Raw genomic sequence first — 26,776 nt, 5'->3', positions numbered from 1 at the left:
CTACACCTCTCCCTCCACCCCTCTCTGAACTCTCACTTTCAACTAATGACCCTCCCCGCCCCTCCCACCTCTCTACCTCTCTCACCCCAAACCCTCACTAATTACTTCACTATTCATTTATTTTCTTTCGTTTTCTCTTATACGTTTGTGGCAATGATTCTGTATTCTAGAGTTCTCTCTAGAGTTTCGGGTAGCTGATCCAGTTACGGCGCCTTGTAGTCTTAGCACCTAGGTAGTCAAATACCTAGGTTACAAGGTGTTGAACGAGAGAGGCTGCCTTAGGAACTCTGGGAGTGCTCTAGAATAGTTAGCTAACTGGGGACGGGATAACGGACTAGAGAGAGCTGTTTCCCCCGGCCTCGTTAGTTAACTGGGGGGTGGAATAATGGACAAGATAGAGCTATTTCCCCCACCCCCCCGTTACAATGTTGGCAGCGGTGTTGAACAATGTTGTAGGTAGTTGGTGTTCTTTTAACATTGTTCAGTCCCACGTGTCTTTTTGCCGCTCAGGCGCTATCAGGGAGATCTTGACATGTGTTTATTATTCGCGATTTAGCGAGCTTTGTTCAGGTTAGGAGATGGTGATTCTCTGGTGTTGTGTTAAGTGATTTTGTGAGTTTTGTGGTATTCAGGGAATGTTCACCAGAACTTGCGTGTGTAGTGATTTATGTTAGTGATAAGATTTGGTGATTTGGGAACTTAGCGGTGTTGGTAGTGCAGGTCAGCTGAGTGTGACAGGTGACCTCGCATGTCCCAGGGGGATACCCAGCCACCGCTGGTCTCCAGGTCAGTGGGGAGTGGCAGGTGTAGTTCTTAAGTAGTTTTAAGGAGTGGTTCTGCTCAGATTATTGCGATCGACTGTTTTACTCCATTTGAACGCAATAACCCGAGGTGTACTGGTATTGTACAGCATGCTAGGGGGAGGCTTAGTATGTCAGTAGACTTCACGTTGGGGACGCTCGACGTTAGATAGTCTGGTCACAGGGGTGGCAACAGTTTGGAGTTGTTGACCGGCGGAGAAGCTAGGGAAACACTCTGGGTCACGTAGGTGGCTGTAGGTTAAGGGTGGGAGTAACGGTTAATTAAGTACGTAAGATTAGGAACGGTACAGTTAAGTTTAGGCTAAGTGTTTTGTCTATTAGTGTTGATTTTTTTGTGACAAGTTAAAAGTAGTGATGACCTTATTCTCTCTTCTCTAACTTTACTCTGTTACTGTTTTATGTTCCACCAAGTCAATATCATTCAGAGTTAATTGGATTATTTTAAAAATTTAAGTGTAGTCGTTGCCAGGAGGAGAGCGGTATGACTGGACTGTGTAAACCCTATACAAACTACAGGGTCACACAACAGCATGGAACACGGGTATTGTCGCCTTTATGTTCATCCACAGGTGGGAGCCAGAGGAGAGGCGCAACGCATATGCAGAAGAGAGAGACGGCTGCTTGGTACCAGACTCAGGGGCGTTCCTCACCATCACGACAACCAGCCCCCCTACCTGGAGGTCATGGCTCCACCACCACCACCACCCCAGGGGACCCCAAGATGCAGCCCTCTCGGTCGGTCAACATTGGTCTACCCAGTGGACCCCAGGACGGACGGACCCCAGTGGACCCCAGACGACCCAGTAAAGATGGAAGAGGAGCAACAACGACTCCAGTCTGTCCCACCAACATCGGTCTACCCAGGATGGACCCCAGGACGGACAGACCCCAATGGACCCCAGGTCGCTTGTCAAAGACCCATGGGAGGAGGAAGAAAGAAGAAGGAAGAGAGAAGAAGGAAGAGAGAAGAAAGAAGAGAGAAGAAAGAAGAAGAAGATAAGACAAGCTGAGTGAGACACGATGCCTAGTGTCCCTTGCTGGTGTCAGCATCATTGCATGGAGCGTAATTGCAAGACAGGATCGTTTGCCTTAACTGGCCGCCCCTCCTGCAAGCATGTTGCTCTGTTGAGTGATTCTTCCTGTGTCGTGCGGACTTGATGTGGCTGTCAGAAGTGGCTCTCTGAAGGAGGCGTGCTGGAGCAACAGGGAGGAAGAAGAGTAGGATGGGATTTCTACTGTTGGCAACTATATGAAGGTCTCGAAACTTGTAGTCCCTATAGCTGTGAAGAACCCCAATATACGTCTCTCATGGTGACTGACGTAGGGCCAATTACAGATCAGCTGGGACAACCGAATTCCATGGTCCTGTGTACAGTTCAAGTAGTAACGGCTTTCTGGTTGACCAAGGGTTGTTGTTCGTTAACGACGGAGAAGCGACGGAGGCAGTTGTGTTGAAGAAATGTGGTACAGGATTATCTACAAGACCAAGCAGTGACGTCGCCCAGCCAGAGACAATGGACGTCTGTCTACATATTTCATTTTTAGAGTAGGATGATGTATATTTGTTTAGCTAGGATGTATTCATTTCGTTAATAAAGTTGTTGCACACAGCTAGCTTGCTTTAGCAGTGTTGCAAAAACTTTATTTCGGGGAGAAGGGGAGATGTAACACTGTAAAGGTGTTTAGTTTAGTTTAATACATACATAGAGTACATGAGTCACAGACAGGGATTAGAGAAGGCGCCAGTTTGTCCACCGGAAAGTCACACGTCTAAGAGTTAATGACCTCAAGTGACCTGAGGTCAGATCATGAGAATTTCACCTTGCTTCTACTAATCTCTTAATTGTAGTCTGGTAGCCTTCAAACATGCCGACGTTTAAGGAGTGGCTTGGTAGTGCCGGAGGCTATCTACTTGTGGGCGGAGTTAGTACTAGGGTCCCCAATATATACTGAGGGAGCATAGAGCATTGAAGCATTAAGAGAAGAACAGCAGACGAGCCAGCAGAGCAGAGAAGACAGCCCTACCAGGGAGGCTGTCGGCCGGCAGGGCGGGAGTCTCTGTCAACTACGGACCCCCCCCCCCTCTCTATCCAGCTATAGGCACACACTTGGTGAGTTGAGCAGTAAGGTGACTTGGTCGTGTTTACATATGTTGTGTGATGATCAGGGGCAGTCAAGTTGTAGGGTTCTCGAATTCTTGGATGATGACTCACTTTGCATATTAAACTGGAACATTTTAATTGAATTGCTAAGTTAGGATACTTATCATGAAAAATATAATTGTTGAATTTATTATTTAAATGGTCTTTCACTGTGTTCCCTAGAGAGTTGAGTTGAGGTGAGAAAGCCTCTGTGGTTACTGGTTTCATGATATTAATGAGTACATGTTTGGAGTTGATACATGGTAATAACATCTTTTGAGAATATTTTGATACAGACAAGTTCCATTCCTTGTCTTGTATGTAATGATCATGAATGGATGGTGGCAGCATTTCGTCTTCTACTATCTACTTTCTACTTCTACTAGCTACTCTTCTACTTCTACCTATCTACACCTCTCCCTCCACCCCTCTCTGAACTCTCACTTTCAACTAATGACCCTCCCCGCCCCTCCCACCTCTCTACCTCTCTCACCCCAAACCCTCACTAATTACTTCACTATTCATTTATTTTCTTTCGTTTTCTCTTATACGTTTGTGGCAATGATTCTGTATTCTAGAGTTCTCTCTAGAGTTTCGGGTAGCTGATCCAGTTACGGCGCCTTGTAGTCTTAGCACCTAGGTAGTCAAATACCTAGGTTACAAGGTGTTGAACGAGAGAGGCTGCCTTAGGAACTCTGGGAGTGCTCTAGAATAGTTAGCTAACTGGGGACGGGATAACGGACTAGAGAGAGCTGTTTCCCCCGGCCTCGTTAGTTAACTGGGGGGTGGAATAATGGACAAGATAGAGCTATTTCCCCCACCCCCCCCGTTACACACCTAGGGGTGCGTCACGAGTATACGCCCCACAAACCGCCCATTTAAGAACCGACAGTCCGTCGAGATCGGGTTCAGTGACGAAAGGGAGATTGACAATAAAAGGTTCCCCTCGCTCTCGACGTTGGGTACTACAGTTCTACGGGTGCAAGAGTATGCCTCCTCAAGCACCCGGACGTCAAAATAGAGGAAGTCCAAATAAATAACCAAAACAAGCAAAAGGTTGGCAGGAAACGACAAGCAGATAGGAGAACAGGGGAGAGAAAAACGAAACAGAAGGGAAAGGAAAAGTCGCTCAGCACAATTGGAGAGGACGGCAGCAGGACCACAAGGCTACAAAAGGACAGAGGACTGCCCCAAGGAGCATCACACTCCAGCAGCTGCCCACAAAGCCCCCTCACGGCACCAACGAGCTGAGCTGGGAGGGGGCCAAGCTTGTAAAGCATAAGGTAGTATTGAAAAGGTTATAGAAAAAGATCAATTCGTAAGGTAGTCTTGAAAAGGTCGCTTTGTATGATCCCTCACAGGAAAAAGATTCAGTTTGCCTCACGAGTGTCTGTCAGTCAGAAAGAGATTCAGCTAGCCCCAAAGTGTCCGTCAGTTAGGAAGAGATTCAGGTATTCTTGAAAATATCTATGGAAAACACCACCATGGAAGCCGCTAACACTGTTCATCTATGCTACTTGTATCAGATACATCATCACTGAAGGCAGAAAACGATTCGTCTATGTATCATCTAAATATATTGTAGATAGCATAGGATTGCAAGGGTGATGCTCAGAGCTACAACTGGATACGCTTGCTTTATCGTCCTCATAGGTGCTGTATCACTTGCATCCGACCTTTGTGTTAGGTCCTTATTGTGCATAGCTTCACCAATATTATGACCCTTATGTTCTTAAAACAATAAGGTTTGAATTTCACCGACAGAGCACGATCTTTCAACACCACCTCAGACAGGTGTTTGGGAGCCAGAGGTGCGTGCGCCACCCATGGTTGCTTATTCAGTACTAACCCAGCCAGCAGCCCTAGGGCATTCTGGGAATTTTTTCCAAGATGGCTGCCTCTCACTGGAGGTCTTAAAAGTCAATTTCGTACACAACCAACCTCGTACACATTTAGAATTGGTACCGAAAAATCAAAGAGTTTTCTTGGTTGGCGCAGTTTCCCGCCGACCGAGAATACTCGGTTGGCGCAGTTAAGTGGTTAAACGGGTATGACCAATACATAATCTCGCGAGAGCCGTTTCCCACCGCCGGTTTTGGTGGTAAGAGAAAGACCGTGGTGACATGCTACCCTTAAGAGCACGCAGCTTGTTACCAGTAACAGAAGATCAGTGATCCTGTCACCGGGCAAGGATTGAGGAATGAATAACTGGGTAGAAGTTGAAATAAGGAACACCTTTGCGGGAAATGGGTCAAGTGCGGCTAGCCTCCTTCACAACAGCATCAGCACGCGCATTTAAGGAAATGCCTATATGACTGGGAACCCAGCAAAACTCGACTGTCTGAAATCTACAGGAGATAAGAAACAGTCATTATTGAATTTCGACTACAGGATGGACAGGATTAGAGGACTCCAGAGCCATTAGGGCACTGCGAGTCTACTACAACAAAGGAAGATTGACAGCGAGAAAGCAGTTGACGAAGAGCATTCAAAATTACATAGAGTTCTGCCATGAAGATGCCTCCAGAGGCAGGCGACACATACAGGTGCAGTCAGGAAATACAACAGAGTAGCCTACATTATCGGCAGACTTGGATACATCTGTGAATATGGAGATAAAGCAGGAGTGTGAATAAAAGTGAGCAAGGAAAATTCGTTTCAGAACTGTAGGAGGGGTAAAAGCTTTACTCATGTGGGGTCAAAACTTAGGAATAGGGACCCACTATAGGGGCAAAGATGGAATGACACAAGGAAAAACATTGGCAAGACGATCCGAGAGAGAGAACCTTGAGAGCAAGACAGTCACACAGAAAGGGGAAGGTGGTGAAAGGGAACAGGGTCCACAGGAGGGGTAATGGTCAAAGTACGACATTAGTGAGAGTGATGACGAGGGTGTTGTAGGGACCGCGCAAAGTAGTGAAGACAGTAATGATCACACTGATCCACAGGACAAAGGATGCCGGTTACAACATACAGGCTCTGGGTAGGAATCAAACGAAAGGCACCAGAACTGAGGCGTAGCCTAGTACAGTGAAGAGCATCAAGACGACGAAGAGTTGAAGGAAAGGCAGAAGTAAGTAATTATCAAAAAGAAGGGACCAAACCGGGAAGATTATGTAGCACTATCAAATGTGTGGGATAATCAGAGGGCGCTAAATATCACCAAGGACGCTAATACGAGAACAGAAACGCATAAGGCGAACGATATCAAAAGTATCCGAGTCACCAAGAATACCATTGGGATACAAACAACCGCGAGGGACGGTCGGAAAACAAGACACACGCTCGTCCCGGAAGTCAGGACATTCAACAAGGATGTGAACGATCGTAAGAGGGACAATGCAATTAGGATAATGTGCACTCTACATTATTAAAACAGTTAACACTGAAAAGCATCACTGAAAGTACTCAGAGTATGGGTAACGATGTGCATCAGTGCTATACCGACGGCTCTGTAGAAGAATGTGGACGATGTACCGAATGTGCATGTAATATATATGAACACATACAGCAATGAAGCACGTCAATGACTGGGCAAGTACAACTCAAACCGAACTTGCAGGCATATACCTTGCCACTGAATTTTTAAAAGACAAAGGCAGTGGACTTTTATACTGTGACTCGCAGAGTGCACTCCTGGCATTGAACGCACATAGTAGTGACACCCAGAAAATAGTCAGTGATATTCGAATGAATGTTTTAGCTGCTAAAGAAAACAGATTTGAAATTAAATTCCTATGGATACCATCACATGTTGGCATCTCAAGGCATGACCCTGTTGATATGCTTGCAAAGACAGCCTGTAGAAAACCAGTGGTAGAAATTGATATGGGTGTTTCATTAGCAGTGACAAAGAGAATACTTAAACAAATATCTAATGCAGATCTCACCAACCTAACAAATTCACAAAGACCTGAAAGTTGTAGCATTAAATATTATGATGAATATCGTGAGGAGACATTCACATATGGGACTATAGAACAAGAACCTAGCAATGTGATGTTATAGTGGCCAGAATACGCCTGGGATATAGACGTATCTGGCAGCTTTCTCAAAACCCAAATGTCGAGTACACAATGTGTCAACTTTGTGAAAGAGAAAACATGCACTCTCTTGAACATTATATTGTAGATTGACTGACTTTCGCCCTCCTGGGCTAAGGTATGCTGAATTGTGTAATTACTATATGAGTACTGGAACACTTGATGATATATTGGACTTGTACCAAAGATTAACCATGTAATGTATCAATTATACAATGTGTGTATGTGATGTAACTATATAACCTGAGCTTGTAAAAGCACCTTAATCACCTTCAGTGATTAAGCACTTAATTGCACACTAGTTTCTCTATCAGCTATCTCACCCTACCTTGAGGCTACCTTGAGGTGCTTCCGGGGCTTAGTGTCCCCGCGGCCCGGTCGTCGACCAGGCCTCCTGGTTGCTGGACTGATCAACCAGGCTGTTAGACGCGGCTGCTCGCAGCCTGACGTATGAGTCACAGCCTGGTTGATCAGGTATCCTTTGGAGGTGCTTATCCAGTTCTCTCTTGAACACTGTGAGGGGTTTGCCAGTTATGCCCCTTATGTGTAGTGGAAGCGTGTTGAACAGTCTCGGGCCTCTGATGTGTGTGTATATATGTATGTATATATGTATATTGTCGGGGGGGTAGTATCCTCAACCGCTTGACGAGGGGCGAGTAACAGTATACAAGATATCCCAGTACTTTATCCTGTCCACGGTCGCGAACGTTGGGGTGTCTCTCTCTCTACATGGACACCTGTTATGGACCCGAGTCCAGCGTCCGAGCACGGAGCAGTGACGACCACGCCATCTGTGGGTCAGCTCCCGAAACCCCCTCCAAATGGACAACGCCATCTAGTGAGGACGAGATATACCAGCCACAAGGGCTGGTTTCCCATCCTAATCAGCTCATGACATAGCCGCTGCTGACCTCTGGTGAGGTGACGCTTAGGCAGCAACGCTATCTATGGAGTGGATAGGTGGGCGTTTGTGTCTAAGCCTGTAAGTGAGGTGCCCTAGAGTGTAACTAGTACTGATGACGTGTCTGATCACAGAGTCGACCTAGGACTGCTGGATTGGACGATGGGCAGTCTACCCAAGGCAGCCATAGTACTCACCTAATTGTGCTTGCGGGGATTGAGCTTTGGCTCTTTGGTCCCGCCTCTCAACTGTCAATCAACTGGTGTACAGATTCCTGAGCCTACTGAGCTCTATCATATCTACATTTGAAACTGTGTATGGAGTCAGCTTCCACCACATCACTTCCTAGTGCATTCCATTTATTAACTACTCTGACACTGAAAAAATTCTTTCTAACATCTCTGTGGCTCATCTGGGTACTAAGTTTCCACCGGTGTCCCCTTGTTTGTGTCCCACCCATGCTGAAGAGTTTGTCTTTGTCCACCCTGTCAATTCCCCTGAGAATTTTGTAGGTGGTTATCATGTCTCCCCTTACTCTTCTGTTTTCCAGGGATGTGAGGTTCAGCTCCTTTAGCCTTTCCTCGTAGCTCAATCCTCTCAGTTCCGGGACGAGCCTGGTGGCATACCGCTGAATCTTCTCTAACTTTGTCTTGTGTTTAACTAGGTATGGACTCCAGGCTGGAGCTGCATACTCCAGGATTGGTCTTACATAAGTAGTATACAGGGTTCTGAAAGATTCCTTACACAAGTTTCTGAAGGCAGTTCTTATGTTGGCCAGTCTAGCATATGCCGCTGATGATATTCTTTTGATGTGGGCCTCTGGGGACAGGTTCGGTGTGATATCAACCCCCAGATCCTTCTCTCTATTTGACTCTTGCAGGATTTCCCCTCCCAGATGATACCTTGTGTTCAGCCTCCTGCTCCCTTCGCCTAATTTCATCACCATAGTGATGAAATTTCATCATCATAGTATCTTCACGTGTTTGCTGTAGAAGCTGTGAGTCACCCCCCCGGATGAACACTGTTGTGTTAGCCTGCCTGTGACGTGGCAGAACCTGGAATTGTCGTACCCGGGGCTGACTGGTGGAGAAGACTAGCCACTGGGGTGTTGTGGTGAGGAGAGTGATCAGCGGTATCACACGAGGCTCCTGCCTAGGGCTCGCAACCCTAGTATCGGTCGTGGAGTGGCCTACGCAGCAGAGCTGATTGGAACCTGCCAGCTACAGGCTGGATTTGTGGTTGAAGGCCTCCACGACAGTGCACCCAGTGGGACTGTGATTTGGCTGGCCTGTGGCCAGGGTAGACTCGTCTAGAGAATCTAAGGACTCATCGTGAGGCCACGAGAAGAGGACCAGGGCTACTCATCGTGAGCACCGTGGGGCATCCTGTGTCTTCGGAGGAAGACGAGTTATTGTAAATAATAAGTGTAGTAATAGCAACCCCGCGTGTGACTGTGATATATTTATTTATGGTGGTGGTAGCAATATATATTTAATTTTGTGTATTTGTATCCCTTCCCCTTTAATTTACTTGCGTTACGAACACACCCCTTGAAAGCCACTACTAACTTGGGGCCGGATACCCAAATTCTAATAACATCAGAGAAAGAACCCAGTTGCGACCCAATAGAGCCGTAACAACACCACCCAGTAGTATTAGCGATAACTGTTTACTCACCGTAGCCCTGTGGGTCTTCATTCAATCCTCGCGGCGCCACTGTACGCTGGAGAGTATCCCAGTCGCTCCCCCGGCCGGCCTCTTTAGCCAGAGATGAGTGAGAACACGGTTTGCTCTCTCAACCATGTGCCCGCCCCGACAAGGGCTCTACTACTAACCACAAGGTCGCCAACTGGTGTTTCCCGTGTCCAGTAACACGTCAGTGGTATTGTGGAATTGTGGAAACAGTGGCAAGAGCACACTCAACGGATCTGATATCAGGCAGGTATTTATTTCTACCAATCTATCTCCTTTCAAGTATTATATAGCCACAAGAAATGTGGAGGGGATGATACAAATGCGAAGGTATTTTGTATTTTACTTAAAACTCAAGATATCATATTCTTATATCAACAAGCAAACAGCTAGTACATGAAAAAGTCGCTCGCTCTCCACATATAATCAGGAACACACCAAGATGGCAATGCTCCCCCTCACGTCAACGTTAAAATCAGCTGGGCGACTCCCCCTCACTGCGTGATCTCTTACTGCACTTGTTTTTTGGCGTTAGGGCGCCTATTTCTTTAAATTCTCAAGAATCACTATATGTTCAAAATAACACAATATTTGCGACAATGGCAATAGAATGCAAATGAATCACTGCACTGATCTTGAGCTCAATCAAAACATTTCTATATTAATGAACATAATAATTCACTATCCTGGCATAACACACTGTACTTCATATAATGATAACGAATGCAACAAGATATAATACTGGAGTTCTCAGTAATTCCTTTCGTAGGCGAATATTCAATTGATCACTGCACACATGAAAAATTATTCAACACACAAGCATAAATATATATAGATAAATCATAGATATCAATAATAGTAATAATATAAATACTGGGCACATAGCCTAACACCAATAACTGGTACACTTTATATATATATTCTCTCTCTAAATTATCATATTAAAGTCACATGAAAGAAATTATCGACACGGTAAATTCTTCAATCATTCCAGGTGCCTGCACACACCACATATATATAAATATCGTGAGAGCTCTATACAGCCTCACTCTGCAACAACTGTGCCTTACTGTGACATAGACCTAGGTGAGACTTGCTCACGACATGAAAGATACTCTGGCTAAATATATATATATAGCTGACTAAAGGGGAATTGGGAGGAAACTAGAATCACCTACTTCCACCTATCCTCCGGTGAGAGTTGAATTGTAGCTCCTGGTACAGGCTCTCGCATCGTGTAGGGAATACCCCCACACAAACAAAGGCCCCAAAATCTGTTGGTATTACAAATGGGCTACCTGTAAGCATGGGGACTCGGGAAGAATAAATGGAACATGTACATACGATCACCCTAGAAAGTGCAGGAACCTCCTCAATACAGGTAAATGAACCAAAAGTTGTGAATTCTTTCACCCAGAAATTTGCAAGAACTCTTTGGACAGGAAAGAGTGCTTCAATGCTGAATGTCCAGCTTTTCATATAAGAGGTACCAGGCGAATAAAACCGACAGACTACCACTATGAAAACAGCCACTACTCCATCGACCGGGATAATTTTTTAGCAAGAGGAGGAGGAGAAGAATGGCTAAAAATGACCAGACTCTACCACCAACTCGGTCAAATGCTAGAGAGGACGCAAACACAGTGGCCTCCTTACCAGAGCCTCAGATATTAACACCAAGTAAAGCATCCAGCACTTCCACTAACACGATAACATCATTTATATTTGCCAATATCCAGGGTATAAAAACACGCAAATCCAACAAAGTTCACTTTATAGATGGTCTCCTTCATGAGGCAAATGCAGCCCTAACGGAAACTCTCACAAAGGACTACCTTGATGGTGAAATATGGATCTCAGAATACAATCTCTTCAGATGTGATAGGAAACACCGGCTTCAGGGTGGGTCAGCCTCTACATCAAAGACACACTCATCTGTACTGAGCTGCTAAACACCTCAAATGATATGGTGGAAGTGCTGATAGTCAAAATAGAGATCCTAAATGTAGTTGTTGTCCTTGTATATAAGTCGCCAGAGGCAAACCCTCAGCAGTTTAAAGACCAACTAATGAAAATAGAGCACTGCTTGGAAACCTCGCAAATCCAGCTCCGAACATCATCCTGCTTGGGGACTTCAACCTACGGCACCTGAAATGGAAGCACCTGGCTAATACAGTAATATCAGAAAAGAATACCAGGAAGTAGCCTAAATGAACAGGCACATGCAAATGACCTGCTACGGATGTGCGATAGGTTTGCCTTAAACCAGCAAATAGTAGAACCAACTAGGAAGGAGAACACGCTAGACCTCATTTTCACTAATAATGATGAGTTGATTGGGAACATAATGATTACAAATACCTGTTACTCAGATCACAACTTAATTGAAGTTCTGACAACCATGGGGAATGGACCTTCAAAACCAGTCCAGATTCCCGGTGGAGGAGATTTCAGCAAATTCAACTTCAATCATAAGTAGATAAACTGGGAGCGAATAAACCAGGACTTCACAGAAATAAACTGGGAAGAACAGCTAGAAAATGCAAACCTGAACCAGTGCCTGGAAAAAATAAGCTCAGTAGCACTAGAAATATGTTCAAACCGCATACCCCTAAGAAAAAAGAGAAAGAGATGCAGATTGGAACGGGAACGTCGTTCCCTATATAGGCGAAGAAAACGAATCGCGGAACAACTTGAGAGTCGCACCCTATCTCAAGAACGGCGAAAGTTAGGTAGAGAAATAGAAACAATTGAACTCACGCTACAAGAATCATACAAAACCCAGGAGAGGCAAAGAGAGCAAAAGGCCATCAGTGAAATAGAGAGAAATCCGAAATATTTTTTCTCCTATGCAAAATCAAGATCAAAAACCACATCTAGTATCGGGCCCCTGCGAAAGGGAGATGGGACTTTCACCGATGACAACAAAGAAATGAGCAAATTACTGAGGAAGCAGTACGACTCTGTTTTCAGCGAGCCATTATATGCACTAAAGATTGATAACCCAAATGAATTTTTCATGGATATGATACCAACATCAAATCATATATCAGAACGTCGACCAATCCCCACTAGATTTTGAAGAAGCCATAAACAGTATGCCTATGCACTCTGCACCAGGCCCGGATTCTTGGAACTCCATATGCATCAAGAACTGTAAAAAAACACTATTGCAGGCCCTTCACATTCTGTGGAGACAAAGCCTAGATACTGGCGTTATCCCTGACATACTAAAAACAGCAGAGATAGCACTACTCCATAAAGGAGGAAATAAGGCAGAGGCAAAAAATTACAGACCGATAGCACTAACATCGCACATCATAAAAATTTTTGAGAGAGTGCTAAGAAGATCACAAAATACATGGAATCACAGCATCTCCATAACCCCGGACAACATGGTTTCAGAACAGAGCGCTCTTGCCTGTCGCAGTTGCTGGACCACTATGATATGGCATTAGATGCTATGGAAGACAAACAAAATGCTGATGTAATTTACACAGATTTCGCAAAAGCCTTTGATAAATGTGACCATGGTGTTATTGCACATAAAATGTGTTCAAAAGGAATTAACAGGAAAATAGGCAGATGGATCTACAATTTCCTGACTAACAGAACCCAATGTGTAATAGTCAACAAAATAAAATCCAGCCCATCAACCGTGAAGAGCCTCAGTCCCCCAGGGTACTGTGCTTGCTCCAGTTCTTTTACTCATCCTCATATCGGACATAGACAAGACACAACCTATAGCACTGTATCATCCTTTGTGATAACACTAGGATTTTCATGAGAGTTGGCAACATAGAGGACACGACAAACCTCCAATCAGATGTAGATCAGGTCTTTCTATGGGCTACAGAAAATAATATGGTGTTTAACGAGGATAAGTTCCAGCTCATGCGCTACGGAAAAATTGAAAATATAAAAACAGAAACCACGTACAAAACTCAGGCAAATCATAACATAGAACGAAAAGGCAATGTAAAGGATCTGGGTGTACTCATGTCGGAAGACCTTACCTTTAAAGAACACAATAAAGTAGCCGTCACAACTGCAAGAAAAATGACAGGTTGGATAACAAGAACTTTTTCACACTAGAGATGCTATAACCGATGATGATACTTTTCAAAACGCTTGTGCTCTCTAGAGTGGAGTACTGCTGAACAATGACAGCCCTTTCAAAGCTGGAGAAATTGCTGACCTGGAGAGCGTGCAGAGATCCTTTACTGCTAGAATCCACTCAGTAAAACATCTAAATTACTGGGACCGACTAAAAGAGCCTAAATCTGTACTCCCTTGAGCGCAGGCGGGAGAGATACATAATAATTTACACGTGGAAAATAATTGAGGGGCTGGTCCCAAACCTGCACACAGAAATAACATCACATGAGACCAGGAGGCATGGCAGGATGTGCAGAATACCCCCGTTGAAAAGCAGAGGTGCAACAGGTACTCTGAGAGAGAACTATCAACATCAGAGGCCCGCGACTGTTCAACACGCTTCCACTACACATAACAGGCATAACTGGCCGACCCCCTCACTGTGTCCAAGAGAGAACTGGATAAGCACCTCCAAAAGATACCTGATCAACCAGGCTGTGACTCATACGTCGGCTGCGAGCAGCCGCGTCCAACAGCCTGGTTGATCAGTCCAGCAACCCAGGAGGCCTGGTCGACGACCATTGCCGCGGGGACACTAAGCCACGGAAGCACCTCAAGGTAACCTCAATGGTAAGGTAACACACACTGTTGTGTCCTCCAGGAACTCACTCAATGTCCCAAATAAATGCGTCGTCTCCGTGTTCTGTCCTCTGCAGGTCCGTGCTCCTCCAAATGTCTTGTAGGGTTGGAGTCGGTCTCCCGGCCGTCGACTTCTCCCAGCTACGGCTAACAACCTACTTCTCGGCTGCAGTCGTCCGGATTCCCAATTAGTTTTCTTCATTCACTGCTTCACGGTGGATTGGCCCAGCCGCTACGTCATCACTGTGAAGCTATCAGACGTCCCATACGTCACTGCCTAGACTTCACCTGCACAACACCTGTCCCGGGAGCACTTGTTGCTCAATATTCCATCAATTCCCTCTCTGGTCAAACACATGAACGAAGGAAGACCCCACAGTGCTGGCAGACCACTGGTGATGCGTAACTCCTCCAGAGATGGGGTAAAACTATCCAACTGACAGGACCCCCCCAGCACACGTCCGACCTCCTTGTGTGCTATCTCAGACTGGTGGCGCCAGAGTGGCGGGATGACCGGACCCCCCCTGCCTTCGTGACATCATATTTGCCACGGGAGGTTTTCATTGGCTCCCTGTGCCACGTCGCTGTCGGTGACCAATCTGGTGTCACTGACGTCACACAGTTTTGGCAACAAAACAGAGGGGCCAGCGCCATATTGGCTCCCTAAAGGGCCTATACCACAGGCCAAAATACTCTTCTTTTACGAATTTCTCGCCAACGCGAGAACATTACACTCCCCCACATATATCAACCTGCTGCCAGTAATGAACAGAACGCTCGGGCAAAGTGGATATGACTCTTACAGCAGGCGTGGGAGAAATATCAGGGGGGGGGAACGCAGTCACAATATGTGTGTGTGTGTATGTATATGAATGTGTATAAAGTATATATGGAAGCTGATCAGAATTACATTTCACCTTTGTAAATGCACATTACTGCCAAAATGCCAAAACATTCTGGCCAAAGGAGGAGCAAGGTCGGGGCCTAATGCAGCGGAGGCTGCAGAGCCTGGTCTTCCAACATGGACCGACTCAGGGGCTTGGTTGCCAACCCCACGAGCCTGAGAAGGTAAAGGAGAAACAAAATTTAACATGAGGACGAAAAAGAAACATTCATTCACAAATGTGCCCCCACACCTACCATGAAGGCACAGTTAGAGGCAGGACACCCAACAAGAAGCTATTGCTGATCATACCGTGGCCTCCTAGGGCTGTGTCGTGAGTATACGCCCCACAAACGCCACCTTAAGAACCGTCAGTCTGTCGAGATCGTGTTCAGTGATGAAAGGAGGATTGACAATAAAAGGTTCCCCTCGCTCTCGACTTTGGGTACTACAGTTCTACGGGTGCAAGAGTATGCCTCCTCAAGCACCCAGGCGTCAAAATAGAAGAAGTCCAAAGGAATAATCAAAACAAGCAAAAGGTCGGCAGGAAACGACAAGCAGATAGAAGAGGGGGGGGGGAGAAAAACGAAACAGAAGGGAAAGGAAAAGTTGTTCAGCACAATTAGAGAGGATAGCAGCAGGAGCACAAGGCTACAAAAGGGCAGAGGAGTGTCCCAAGGAGCATTACACTCCAGCAGCCGCCCACTAAGCCCCCCTCATGGCATCAATGAGCTGAACAGGGAGGAAGGGGGGAGGCAGAAGAGTAAGCAGGACAGCCATAATTGCATTTAGACAGCATGAGAAAGGAATGTAAAGAGAGCAGCATGCGCCTTTCAGCTCCCCAGGAAGTATGGGACAAGACCTTAAGTAAGTTAAGGGCTTTGAAGCATTCAACTCGAAGGTAAGAGATAAGGGGTGATTAAGACAAGCAAATATCAAAGATTAACCCAAAAAGTTTAACAGAATCCTTTATAAAAGAGGATTACTATAAAGAGGACAAAGTGGGGTCGAAGAATGACCTGCTTCCGAGTAAAGGTCATAGCACAAGTCTTAGTTGGAGAGAACTTGAAGCCATGATTGGTGGACCAGGACGACATGGCATCAATCGCAAGTTGAAGCCGCCATTGGAGAAAAGGCGAGTCATCACCTAGACAGCAGAGGGTAAGATCATCAACATAAGAGAAAATGCCAGAGGGATGGGAGGAAAGAAGACCATTGAGGGTTACCAGGAAAATAGTACTGCTCAGAACACAACCTTGAGGTACACCTTCATATTGCTGAAAAGAGGCAGAGGCTCCCTTAGAATCTCATTCTAAGGGAACGACAAGAGAGGAAGATCTTGAGTTAGAGAGGGAGATTGCCATCAAGGCCAAAAGAACAGAGTTGGAACAGAATGTGGTATCTCCAGGTGGTGTCATACGCCTTTTCCAGGTCAAAAAGGACTGCAACCATGAAGATCTTCACAGCAAAGGTAGTACAAACATAGACCTCTAAGTTCAGGAGGACATCAGTCATGCAGCAACACTTGCGAAAGCCAAATTGAGAAGGAGAGAGAGGGGTGATAGCGTTCCAAGAACCATATCAGACAGACACTGACCATACATTTAAAGAGGTTGCAGACACAACTCGTTAAAGCAATGGAGCGAAAGTCTTTAGGGAATGACCACAGAGAACTAGGTTTTCAAATAGGAAGAATAACCGCCTCAAGTCAGTCCTCGGGAACTGAAGACAACTCCCAGACACTGTTATAAACATTCAGTAAATACTGAAATATGTATGGAGGGAGATGTCAAAGTATTACATAATGAATATCATCTGAACCCGCCGCTGTAGAACCACAGAAGGCCAGGGCAGACTGGAGTTCTGAGAGAGAGAGAGAGGAGCGTTATAGAGAAGATGAAGAGGTGTTTGAAAATTTAAGTGACAAGATTCAAGAAGAGGCTTAAGAGTAAGGAAAGGCGGAAGATGAGAATCGGAGCTAACAGTTGAAAAGTGTGAACCCAGTTCGGTTTTGACCGAGACCGGATCTGCCACAATAGAACCACAGAGGTGAAGAACTGGCAAGACATCTGGAAAAAACTTACCCACTAACTTGCAGATTTCCTCCCAGATCAGGGGCAGAGGGGTGTTAGACATAATAGTGGATATGAAAGATCTCCAACTCTCACTCTTAGTCGTACAGATGGCCCTACGGGCCACCACACTTGACTTCTGGCGCAAAAGCAAAGAATCAGGCGTCCATCAACAACGGTGTTTCTTCCAGGCCGCACGCTTACAGTGGACAGCCTGAGCACAGGCTGCATTCCACCAGGGAACACACTTCTGTGCGCCCCAGGAGGTAGAGCGAGGAACAGAGCTGACGGCAGCATCAAAAACTGTGTCATGAAAGGAGGAGGGGGGCTGGAAAGAGGAAAATCAGAGAGGTCGGAAAGAGTAACACAAAGGTAAAGAGGTTCCAAACAGCCTTGTCAAACTTCCACCTAGGAAAGGAGAGGGGAGGGTGAGGAGAAAAGTGAGAAGGATGGGGAAAAGGTCACTGTTATGTAGGTCATCAAGAACCCCCCAGGTGAAGTCCATATAAAGAGAAGATAAGCAGAAAGATCAATACAGGAAATGGTAGGAATCAACATGAGTGGGTTCACCAGAATTCACTAGTTATAAAGGAAGAGAAGTGAGCACAAATGGTTCAAGAGGGTGTCCCCGGGTGTTTGTCAGAATATCTCCCCAGAGGGTATGCTGACAGTTAAAATCATCCAAAAGGAGCATAGGCTCTGGTAAAGAGTCCAACAAGTGTTTAGGATCATGAAGAGAAAGCGTAAAATTTGAGGGGAGATAAACGGAACAGACTGCATACCATTTACTCACAAAGATACGGACCACAAAACACTGAATGGGTGACTGAAAAAGTCGGGGGATGAAGGGAATATCAAGACAGATCAAGAGAGCAGTAGAGTTATGTGCAGTAAAAGCTGGAGGGGTAAAGAGAAAGTAATAACCACGTAAGTTTTATTGTTTTCTTTTGGGAGGGAGTTCTTTGGTTGTTTTACCTCTTCCCTCACTTCATTACACACACAAATTACAATAGCGTGATGCTTCAATGAACAAATCCACAAGGGCCGTGACGAGGATTCGAACCTACGTCAGAAGAGGTAGAACGGCCTATTGACATAGCTAGAGTGCATGAGGGAGCTGTGTAAAACCCTGGTTTGTGTCTCGGAGAGACTGCAGGATTCAAGTAAGTTCAGTAAAACTTCTGGTTTCAACTCTTTTTACCATGTCGTAGCTCAGTCGATAAGGCAGCGTCTGGGATGATCTTGGACAGGTTCAAATCCTCGTCACGGTCCTTGTGGATTTGTTCATTGATGCATCACGCTATTGTGATTTGTGTGTGTTTTTTACAATATTCAAATGACTCTTATGCTGTATGAATCCTAATGTGCTTTATTAGATTTGATTTGTGTGAAAAGTCTTTTTGACATTCTGAACAGTGATATGGTTTCTCTCCTGTATGAATCCTCATGTGTGTTATTAGAGATGATTTAAGTGAAAAGTCTTTTTGACATTCTGAACAGTGATATGGTTTCTCTCCTGTATGAATCCTCATGTGTGTTATTAGAGATAATTTGTGTGAAAAGTCTTTTTGACATTCTGAACAGTGATATGGTTTCTCTCCTGTATGAATCCTCATGTGTGTTATTAGATTTGATTTAAGTGAAAAGTCTTTTTGACATACTGAACAGTGATATGGTTTCTCTCCTGTATGAATCCTCATGTGTGTTATTAGATTTGATTTAAGTGAAAAGTCTTTTTGACATACTGAACAGTGATATGGTTTCTCTCCTGTATGAATCCTCATGTGTGTTATTAGAGATAATTTGTGTGAAAAGTCTTTTTGACACTCTGAACAGTGATATGGCTTTTCTCCTGCATGAATACTCATGTGTGTTATTAGATTTGATTTAAATGAAAAATCTTTTTGACATACTGAACAGTGATATGGTTTCTCTCCTGTATGAATCCTCATGTGTGTTATTAGAGATAATTTGTGTGAAAAGTCTTTTTGACATTCTGAACAGTGATATGGTTTCTCTCCTGTATGAATCCTCATGTGTGTTATTAGATTTGATTTTCGTGAAAAGTCTTTTTGACACTCTGAACAGTGATATGCATTCTCTCCTGTATGAATCCTCATGTGTGTTATTAGAGATAATTTTTGTGAAAAGTCTTTTTGACATACTGAACAGTGATATGGTTTCTCTCCTGTATGAATCCTCATGTGTGTTATTATATTTGATTTAAGTGAAAAATCTTTTTGACATTCTGAACAGTGATATGGTTTCTCTCCTGTATGAATCCTCATGTGTATTCTTAGATTTGATTTAAGTGAAAAATCTTTTTGACATACTGAACAGTGATATGGTTTCTCTCCTGTATGAATCCTCATGTGTGTTATTAGATTTGATTTAAATGAAAAATCTTTTTGACACACTGAACAGTGATATGGTTTCTCTCCTGTATGAATCCTTGTGTGTGTGTTATTAGCCATAATTTATTTTTAAAGTCTTTCAGACACATTCTACAGTGATATGACTTTTCTCCTGAACGGTCACTTATATAAATTTTGATATTTTTGAAAGTAGTTTAGACAATGTATTTACTTTTTTTCTCTAAATGTTTTGTATGCTATTATGCGAGATGTTTTCATAATATAATTTTGAACATTCAACACTGATGACATTTTTCTTTTGAATAAATATTTGTACAGTTATCTTGATTGTATAAACCTTTACAGCTATTTGATCCAAAAAGCAAGTATTATCTAATGAAATATTCTACATTTCATTAGTTAAGTCTTGTAGACAATTATTATTAGTATTTGTCTCCTTTATAAATTGTTGTGTTGTTTATAAATCTTAGTAATATCTTTTTGACATAATTTTAAATGCATGAGCTTTTATTTATTACTAAAGCAAATATTGTTAAGAGATGCCAAAAACACTTGGACTGTCAGATACATAAATAATTCAAGTAACTACATAGCAATCAGTATAGAGTAACCAGAATAGAGCACACAGGTTATAGTGTTAACTCTGTTGTCAACAGATGGCACTCAATATCAGATAAGCAATTGGAATAATCTAACTTTTGTAGGAATATAAAGTAATTTAATTACTTGTCAAAGACAAAAGAGAATGGAAAAAAGTTACAATATGTAAACCACTGGTATTATTCATAAATAGTAAGGTAATATTGTGCTTATTATATTATAAAATGTGCTAGACATAAAATATACTCTACAATATTTCCTGTGAATCAGCAAGTGTAAAAGCAAACATACAAATCTACGTCTCCACATGCGTTCACCAGCAGGAAAGTTAAGTGTCCGTGTATAACTTTGTAAATATTACAAACAAATCCTGTGGCAATTTTTTTTTTTTAAGATTTAACAAAATGTCTTTGTATAGGAAAATTAAATATATTATAAATTTATTTATAATTATACTGATTTATCATACTGTACATATAGCAACAGCAGAGAGGGATGGTTTATTATAAATACAGCCACAGTATTAAGATGTTTCACTACAGAACCTTATTACAAATATGACCACAGAATTTGGGATGTCTTATTATAAATTTAACCACAGAACTGAGGAATGTCTTATTATAAATATAACCACAGAACTGAGGAATGTCTTATAATAAATATAACCAAAAAACTGAGGAATGTCTTATTATAAATATGATCAGAGAATTGAGGGATGTTCTCTTATAAATATAACCACAGAACTGATGGATGTCTTATTATAAATATAACCACAGAACTGATGGATGTCTTATTATAAATATAACCATAGCAAGAGAGTCAGGTACAGTGGACCCTCATGTGGTTTGTCATTTGCAAACATATATGTATGTGATTTTTACAAGAACTTACTGATCCAATGTACCATGCACATTGTTATTTTTAAATCCCCAATACAGTCATGTAAATATGTGAATAAATAAATAAATTCTGAGCATTAAGAACACTGATATATTATCTTATTTGGAGAGCCTTTTGAGCTTAAGAGCAAATTACCTAAGAAAAAAATCATAATTACTATACAGTATAAAGATTATTTATTTTAATGCTTTCTCAACATTTACAATGGCTCACATAGGAGAAAAAGTATGAAATGTTTTAAAACTGAAAATATATATTAAACTTTTTTATATTAGAACCTGATAATAAAAATAATTAATTTGAAAATCTTAAAATGTATTCTTGTCAAACAATAGTATTAAAAACAATACTGTACCACATACACAATGAACTAATAAATACCGAGATTTTTATATTAATGATACACCAAATTTAATTTAAATACACATTTCCTTTGTTACCATAGTACATGAGATGTTAATAATGCATGACATATTGATAATACATGTAGTCATTGACATGAGTGTGCTGAAGACAGTCTTACCCATTTACATGTAGTATTTCTTACACCATAATGTGTTTCACAATGCTGCTGACAACATGTATGCAGTATATCTGACACTGTGTGTGGATGCTGACACTGCAGGTATTATTCAACACCACTGGGTCCTGACACTGCAGGTATTATTCAATGCCACTGGTTTCTGGCACTGCATGTATTATTCTTCTGGTGACCATAGGAGCTGTGGAAGAAAAGATTGAGAGATTACCAAGTCGTTTAAAGTCAACAAATACCAAATACAGAATCTTCGAAATCTAGTAAAGATTTCCCAAATAGGATTTTTTTTTTAATAATTCCAATACTATAATGGTTCTTTCTCCAAATAAAACAAAGATATACAGTATAGGTAAAATATATCAGCCAGCAGACTACAAACAGGTACCAATCCCTGCGCACAGGAATCTTAGCAGATACAGTATATGGAAAAAGGCAAACATAATTCCAATCTACAAAAATGGTATTCGAGAAGACCCTCTAAATTATAGACCTGTACCGTTCTTACCCACCTGCCAATCCATCCACCTACCTGCTCAACTCACCCACCCACCTGTTCACCCACTTCCCTGGCACCCACCTGTTTACCCACATGCCTGCACGCCCACTTACCCACCTGTCAATGCACCCACCCACCTATTCACCCACCTGCCTGCTCACCCACTTGCCTGCTCGAACCTGTTCACCCACCAAGCCCATCTACCTGCCACTGCCAATTACTTTAATGTACAAAATGCAAAAAATCACCACAAAAGAAGAGGCAGGTCGGCCGCGTGACTGGGAACCACGTGTTTGGTCGACCCGAACGTGTACCAACAAATATCGGAAGTCGACGACACCATCGGACGTCGAGTCGCATTTTTCTATGAAATTTACATCGTAACTCGAAATTTTCGTAAGTAGGGGCAATCGTATGTCGAGGTGCCACTGTATTTGGTAGGGTTTCAATAATCAGGTAAAAATAGCCATGTGAAAAAATAAATGGGAACAAAGACTCGAGTTATATTTGTGCTGTTTCCCCAGATATACATCCCATTTTCTTTCAATTTTGTTCCAGAGAAAACATCTGGTCAGTGGTAGCCTGAGGCCAAATTGGGTCTCCAGAAGAAAAATTCACCCAGCGTTGCAGGGGTGTCACATGACCTGATGTCATCAGTAGGGGCCCCCTACCTACGAGTGACCCAATGGGGTCATGCATACAGAGGGTCAAGGTTCCTTACAAAGAACAAGTTGGATATTACTGTGTAGTAAGCCTTTTCTTGAATTTGCAAGAAACTGTGGGGTTCTCAGTCATGGTAGGCAACCCAAGGAACCAGGATAGCATGTGGAGGTTGGATATTTGGGGTTTAAATGGCTTCGGAGAGTCGTGTGTGTTTGATGATGGGTAAATGTTTAAGTCAATAATTGTCGTGCTTTTAATCTGAATGATAAGTAATTATCAAAAGAAGGCACCAAACCGGGAAGGCTATGTAGCACCATCAAATACGCAAAATAATCAGAGGGCGCTAAATATCACCAAGGATGCCAATACGAGAACAAAAACGCATAAGGCGAACGATATCAAAAGTATCCGAGTCACCAAGAATTCTATCGAGGGACAGGTGACCGCGAGGGGCGGTCGGAAAGCAAGACACACGCTCGTCCTGGAAGTCAGGACATTCAAGAAGGACATGCACGACCGTAAGAGGGACAATGCAACTAGGACAATAAGGAGCAGGGCGGCGCTCCATCAAGTGACCATGGGTTAAGCGAGTATGGCCAATACGCAACCTCGCTAGAGCTGTTTCCCACCGCCGGTTACGGTGGAAGGAGGACGGCCACGAGGAAACACAACATTTAAGAGTACGTAGCTTGTTACCAGTAACAGACAACCAAGAAGCCTGCCAACGGGTAAGGACTGAGGAATGGATAACCGGGTAAAAGTCGGAATACGGAATGCCTTTACGAGAGATGGGACAAGAGCGGACAGCTTCCTTAGCGGCAGCATCCGCACGCTCATTTAAAGACACGCCAATATGGCTGGGAACCCAACAAAACTCAACCGACTTAAATTTACTGTGAACGAGAAACAGCCAATGCTGGATCTCGACAACTACCGGATGAACTGGATTAAAGCACCCGAGAGCCATGAGGGCACTACGAGAGTCAACAACAACCACAAAGGAAGACTGACAACGAGAAAGCAGGAGACGAAGAGCATAGAGAATAGCATAAAGTTCCGCTGTAAAGATGCTAGTCTCCGGAGGCAAGCGACACATATAAGTGCGATCAGGAAAAACAACAGAGTAGCCAACACCGTCCGCTGACTTAGACCCATCGGTGAAGACAGAAACGGAGCGGGAGTGAGAAGAAAAGTGCTCGAGGAAAAGGCGTTTTAGAACTGTAGGAGGGGTAAAAGCTTTAGTGATGCGAGTCAAGGATGTACAAAACCGCGGAAGAGGGACCCTCCACGGGGGCAAAGAAGGAACAACACGAGGAGAAACATCAGAAATACGAACGGAAAGAGAATCCTGCAGGCGAGATAACCGGACAGAAAGAGGGAGGTGGTGAAGAGGAACAGGAACCGCAGGAGGGGTAAAAGTTAAAGCACGACAGAGACGAGAGGAAGGATGTTGCAAGGACCGCGCAAGATACCGAAGACAGTAGCGATCACGGCGGTCCTGGAGAGACAGGAAGCCAGTGTCAACATACAAGCTAAGGACGGGAGTCGAACGAAAGGCACCAGAACTGAGGCGCAACCCAGTATGGTGCAAAGCATCAAGACGGCGAAGAGTAGAAGGAGAAGCAGACGAGTAAGCAGGGCAACCATAATCGAGCTTAGACAGGACGAGAGAGGAATGTAAAGCAAGGAGAGTGCGCCTATCTGCCCCCCAAGAAGTATGGGACAAGACCCGAAGGAGGGTAAGGGACTTAGAGCACTCAACACGGAGGTAAGAGATATGGGGAGACCAAGACAAACGAGTGTCAAGGAATAACCCCAAAAGCTTCGCGGAATCTTTGTATTCAAGGGGATGACCATAAAGTGACAAAGAGGGACGAAGAACAACCCGTTTCCGCGTAAAAGTCATGGCACAAGTCTTAGAAGTAGAGAACTTGAAGCCATGACCTGTGGCCCAAGACGACACGGCATCAATCGCAAGTTGAAGCCGGCGTTGAAGGAGAGGCGAATCATCACCCTGACAACAAAGGGTAAGATCATCGACATAGAGAGCGGAGAAGACACCAGAAGGAAGAGAGGAAAGAAGACCATTGAGGGCAACCAGAAAAAGAGTAGTGCTCAGAACACTACCCTGGGGCACACCTTCGTATTGCTGAAAAGAGGCAGAGAGAGCGGTACCAAGGCGCACCCGAAAGGAACGACGAGAGAGGAAGCTGCGGAGAAAGAGAGGGAGATGACCACGGAGGCCAAAAGAATGAAGTTGAGATAGGATATGATAACGCCAAGTGGTGTCGTAAGCTTTTTCCAGGTCAAAAAGGACGGCAACAACGGAGGTCTTCGCAGCAAAAGCAGTACGAATATAGACCTCCAAGTTCACCAGGACATCTGTCGTGCTGCGGCACTTGCGGAAACCAAATTAAGAAGGGGAGAGGAGGTGATGGTGTTCCAGGAACCACATCAGACGAACGTTAACCATACGTTCAAAGAGTTTGCAGACACAACTTGTGAGAGCAATAGGGCAAAAGTCCTTAGGGGAAGTACCCAGAGACCCCGGTTTGCGAACAGGGAGGACAACGGCATCGAGCCAGTCCTCAGGGACTGACGACGACTCCCAGATCCGATTATACAGACTCAGTAAATACTGAGACGTGCACGGAGGGAGATGGCGAAGCATCTCATAATGAATACCATCGAAGCCCGCCGCCGTAGAACCACAGAGGGCCAGGGCAGAACGAAGTTCAGAGAGAGAGAAGGGATCATTATAGGGAAGCTGAAGATGAGTGCAGAAATCTAAAGGACGAGACTCAAGGACAGGTTTACGAAGAAGGAAAGATTGGGGAAGATGAAGACCAGAGCTAACAGAAGGAAAGTGGGAACCCAGTTCGGAAGCGACCTGCAACGGGTCCGCCACAAGAGTATCATGGAGGTGAAGGACCGGTGAAACATCGGGAACGAACTTACCCGCTATCTTGCGGATACGCTTCCAGATCTGGGTCAGAGGGGTTTCGGACGTAATTGTTGAGACATAAGATGCCCAACATTCACGTTTAGCCGGACGGATGGCCCTACGGGCCACCGCACTCGCTTTCCGAAAGAAAAGAAAAGAATCGGTCGTCTGCCTACGGCGGTGCCTCTTCCAGGCTGCACGCTTACAGCGGACAGCCCGAGCACAGTCTGCATTCCACCAGGGAACGCACTTCCGTGAACCCCGAGAGGAAGATCGAGGAATAGAGCGGAGGGCAGCATTGAAGACAGTGTCATGAAAAAGGAGGAGAGCGCGAGAGAGAGGCAGAAGGGAGATGTCAGAGAGAGCAGCACTGAGGGTAAATAGGGTCCAGTCCGCCTTAGCAAACTGCCACCTAGGGAAAGAGAGGGAAGGGCGAATAGAGAAAAAGGTAACAAGGATGGGGAAATGATCACTTCCATGGAGTTCATCAAGAACCTGCCACGTGAAATCTAAGTAAAGAGAAGAAGAGCAGAGAGAAAGATCAAGACAAGAAAGGGTGCGAGTCCGAGAGTCCAAATGAGTGGGCTCACCAGAATTCAGAAGAGACAGGGAAGAAGAGAGGATAAACGGCTCAAGAAGGCGACCCCGGGTATTCGTCAGAACGTCACCCCAAAGAGAATGATGACAATTGAAGTCACCCAGCAGGAGCACAGGCTCCGGCAAGGAGTCTAGGTGGTGTTTCGAATCAGGAAGAGAGAGCGGGACACTCGGGGGGAGATAAATGGAACAAACTGTGTACCATTTCCCCACAAACACACGAGCAGCAGAACAATGGAGAGGCGAAGGAAAACGTAAAGGAACAAAGGGAACATCAGCACGAATCAAGAGAGCAGAAGAATTAGAAGCCCCAGCAACGGCTGGGGGGGGGGGGGGGAGAGAAAGGAATAGCCACGAAAATGACCAGGACGAG

General features: G+C 44.3%; 2 protein-coding genes across 3 annotated transcripts in view; both read right to left on the bottom strand.

Annotated features, from left to right (window-relative positions):
• Positions 1–26,776, bottom strand: part of LOC138363918 (zinc finger protein 271-like) — a 93,113-nt gene that overhangs the window by 10,555 nt on the left and 55,782 nt on the right. Inside the window, exon 4 of one of the 2 annotated variants that reach the window (XR_011228264.1) lies at positions 20,698–21,887. The exons of the other annotated variant lie outside the window; for it this stretch is intronic. The gene's annotated coding sequence lies outside the window, so the exon portion shown is untranslated. Of the gene's footprint in view, positions 1–20,697; positions 21,888–26,776 lie in introns of those variants that run through there. 2 annotated transcript variants of the gene reach the window in all.
• Positions 18,242–20,130, bottom strand: LOC138363919 (zinc finger protein 271-like). Its single transcript, XM_069323380.1, has one exon. The coding sequence runs from the start codon at positions 19,762–19,764 to the stop codon at positions 18,634–18,636; it is 1,131 nt and encodes a 376-aa protein (XP_069179481.1). The 5' UTR covers positions 19,765–20,130; the 3' UTR covers positions 18,242–18,633.

Source organism: Procambarus clarkii, chromosome 12 (assembly GCF_040958095.1).
Source record: "Procambarus clarkii isolate CNS0578487 chromosome 12, FALCON_Pclarkii_2.0, whole genome shotgun sequence".
In the NCBI taxonomy this organism is placed as follows: Eukaryota; Metazoa; Arthropoda; class Malacostraca; order Decapoda; family Cambaridae; genus Procambarus; species Procambarus clarkii.
Note: the sequence above shows the minus strand (reverse complement) of the source record. Positions and strands in the feature narration are given on the sequence as shown.

Excerpts from the sequence above, each read along its gene's own strand:
- LOC138363919 (XM_069323380.1), bottom strand. The coding sequence starts at position 19,764 with ATGGCTAATAACACACACACAAGGATTCATACAGGAGAGAAACCATAT.